General features: G+C 53.0%; 1 protein-coding gene across 1 annotated transcript in view; it reads left to right on the plus strand.

Annotated features, from left to right (window-relative positions):
• The first annotated feature begins 301 nt into the window (after positions 1-301).
• Positions 302-2,494, plus strand: part of AGMAT (agmatine ureohydrolase (agmatinase)) — a 25,821-nt gene continuing 23,628 nt past the window's right edge. The window contains exons 1-2 of the mRNA XM_012662481.1: positions 302-684; positions 1,694-1,896. Of these exons, the coding sequence (XP_012517935.1) occupies positions 422-684; positions 1,694-1,896 (466 nt within the window). The 5' untranslated portion in view covers positions 302-421. The remainder of the gene's footprint in view (positions 685-1,693; positions 1,897-2,494) is intronic.

Consider the following 2,494-nt stretch of genomic DNA (forward strand, 5'->3'; position numbering starts at 1 on the left):
CAGACATTTCTTAATAGATTATTATTTTTTTTAAAAAATGCATTTCCCATTTCTCTGGCTTAGAGAAAGGTATTTCCCTTAAAATCTTTATGCTTTAAAAATATTACTGTGAATGGGAGAAGAGGCTGCCAAAGGCCAGGCGTTGGGGACGCAGGGCACAGACACGCCGGGGCAGTGCGGGTGGGCTGAGTGGCGAGCCCCCCGCCTGGCTCTAGTTGCCATGGGAGCCAGAGGCTGAAGTCCGGAGAAGGGGAGGGGGAGAGCCGGCGCCCGGGCCCCTCCCCCGCCTTCGATCCCCAGGGCGCCCTGCCCTTTGAGCCCGGGCAGCTCCCGCGCTGGCAGGCTCGTCTTGGGGGATCGGGGACCAGCCCGGTCCGGCCTCGCGGGCTGGGGAGCAGTCGGGCGCGGGCCCGCAGGCGACATGCTGCGGCTGCTGGCGTCCGGCTGTGCCCAGGGCTCGAGGGCCTGGGCGGGCGCACGTCCTGCCGCGGGGCTCTGCGACCCGCGGCGCGGCCAGGCCTCCGACGCCCCCCGGAACCAGCCCCCCAGCTCCGAGTTCGTGGCCCGGTCGGTGGGCGTCTGCTCCATGATGCGGCTGCCCGTGCAGGCCTCCCCCGAGGGGCTGGACGCTGCCTTCGTCGGGGTGCCCCTGGACATCGGGACCTCCAACCGGCCCGGGGCGAGGTAAGGCCTGAGAGACCAGGGCTGGGGGCCACATGGCGGGACAGCTTAATAGCCGTGGGACATGGAAGATGTCAGGACAGGTGCCTCTGCTCACACTGGGTAGTGTTGGGAGCTGGTGGGCGGCTCCAAAATGCCCCTTATGATTTAAGACAGTTGATTTTCTGGCGCCTCAGCGAGCAACCCCAAGAGCTCAACATGGGAGAGCATGTCCTCCCTCATCTTGGTGTATCCATTGGTCAGGAAGAGGTTCTAGAACCCAAACCTTGCTGGGATGGTGAGTGTGGGTACCCCTATTCCTGCCAGCTTATAGCAGCAGGTGACCTTCCATTTGAGAACAGAAGCTGGCTGCCCCTTCCCAAATCCTCTGGATGTCACCTGACTCAAGAAATGCTCAAATTAAGGCAGTTTTCCTAAAATGAAGTTGGAGGAAGTAAAATCTATTTTTCTGATTATTGAACACCAGCGATTCCTGATTCAGCTCAGCAACATTACATCTGACTGTACTGGTCTGAATTGTGAAAACCAGCATTTATTAAATGTTTACTAAGTGCAAGGTGTTTTGCATAGACTGTCTCATTTAATTCTTACAACCACAGTGTAAGGTAAATATTATTTTACAGATTAGGAAACGGAGACTCGGGGAGATTATGACATTGACTGATGCTATTTAGACTATTGGTGAGGATCAGTGGACTCCTAAATCTGTGCCTTATTTAATTTCTTCCATATTCAGCCTAGATCAGTGGTTCTCAAAGGGGATGGTTTTGCATCCAGGGGACATTTGGCAATGTCTGGAGGCATTTTTGGTTGTCACAACTTGGGGGAGGGGGTGCTACTGGCATCTAGTGGGTACAGGCCAGGGATGCTGCTGAACATCCTACTATGTGATACCCCACGACAAGGAACCATTCGGTCTCGAATGTCAGCAGTGCTGAGGTGAGAAGTTCTGGCCCAGGTGGGGCCTTGATATACCTGCAGACGGCTGACAGTGTGAATCTTCCTCCTCCAGGTTTGGACCCCGGCGGATCCGGGAAGAGTCAGTGATGCTGCGGACAGTCAACCCTAGCACAGGGGCCCTCCCCTTCCAGTCCCTCATGGTCGCAGACCTGGGCGACGTGAACGTCAATCTTTACAACCTTCAGGACAGCTGCCGGCTAATTCGAGAGGCCTATCAGAAAATTGTAGCAGCTGGCTGTGTTCCTCTGACTTTGGGTAACAGCAGTCTGCAAGGGCGGCTGTAATGGTTCTCTGCTCTGAGGGTTTATTTATCATGAGCTTGAATACAGCTATCCAGGGCTAGCCACTGCCAGTATAGAGACAGGAGAAAAGAGAACATTTGAATTCATTTATTTTAATCACTGGGGAGAGGATATTTAAAATTTTGGAGTAGCATGACCGACAGGGCTGGACTAGGGTGAAGCAAGTGAGGCATTTGCTTTGGTGCAAAAATTTAAGGAGTGCCAAAAAAGTCAACGAGCAGGATCAACTAAACAGGTGAAATATTCCTGATTTTTCCTTTTTGCTTCGGGCCCCTGGGTGACAGAGCGAGACCCCGTCTCTTAAAAAAAAAAAAAAAAAGTATTTATCTTGATACTAAGTTTTTTGGCACCATTTACGTTTTGCACCCTGGCAGGTGCCTGCCCTGTCCCACCCTCATCATAGCCCTTGATCCTGGGCCTGGAGAAGGCTGCCAGTAGGGGCTTTCCAATGATTTCAAGAAGACCATGTTTCTAATGACTTCATTTGCAAGGAGAACTGCAGGGGCATTTTTGTCTTAGTTGGGGTCCACATCAATCTGTAGGGCAGCTTT

The sequence above is a fragment of the Propithecus coquereli genome, unplaced genomic scaffold, assembly GCF_000956105.1.
Source record: "Propithecus coquereli isolate 6110/MARCELLA unplaced genomic scaffold, Pcoq_1.0 Scaffold77, whole genome shotgun sequence".
NCBI lineage: Eukaryota > Metazoa > Chordata > Mammalia > Primates > Indriidae > Propithecus > Propithecus coquereli.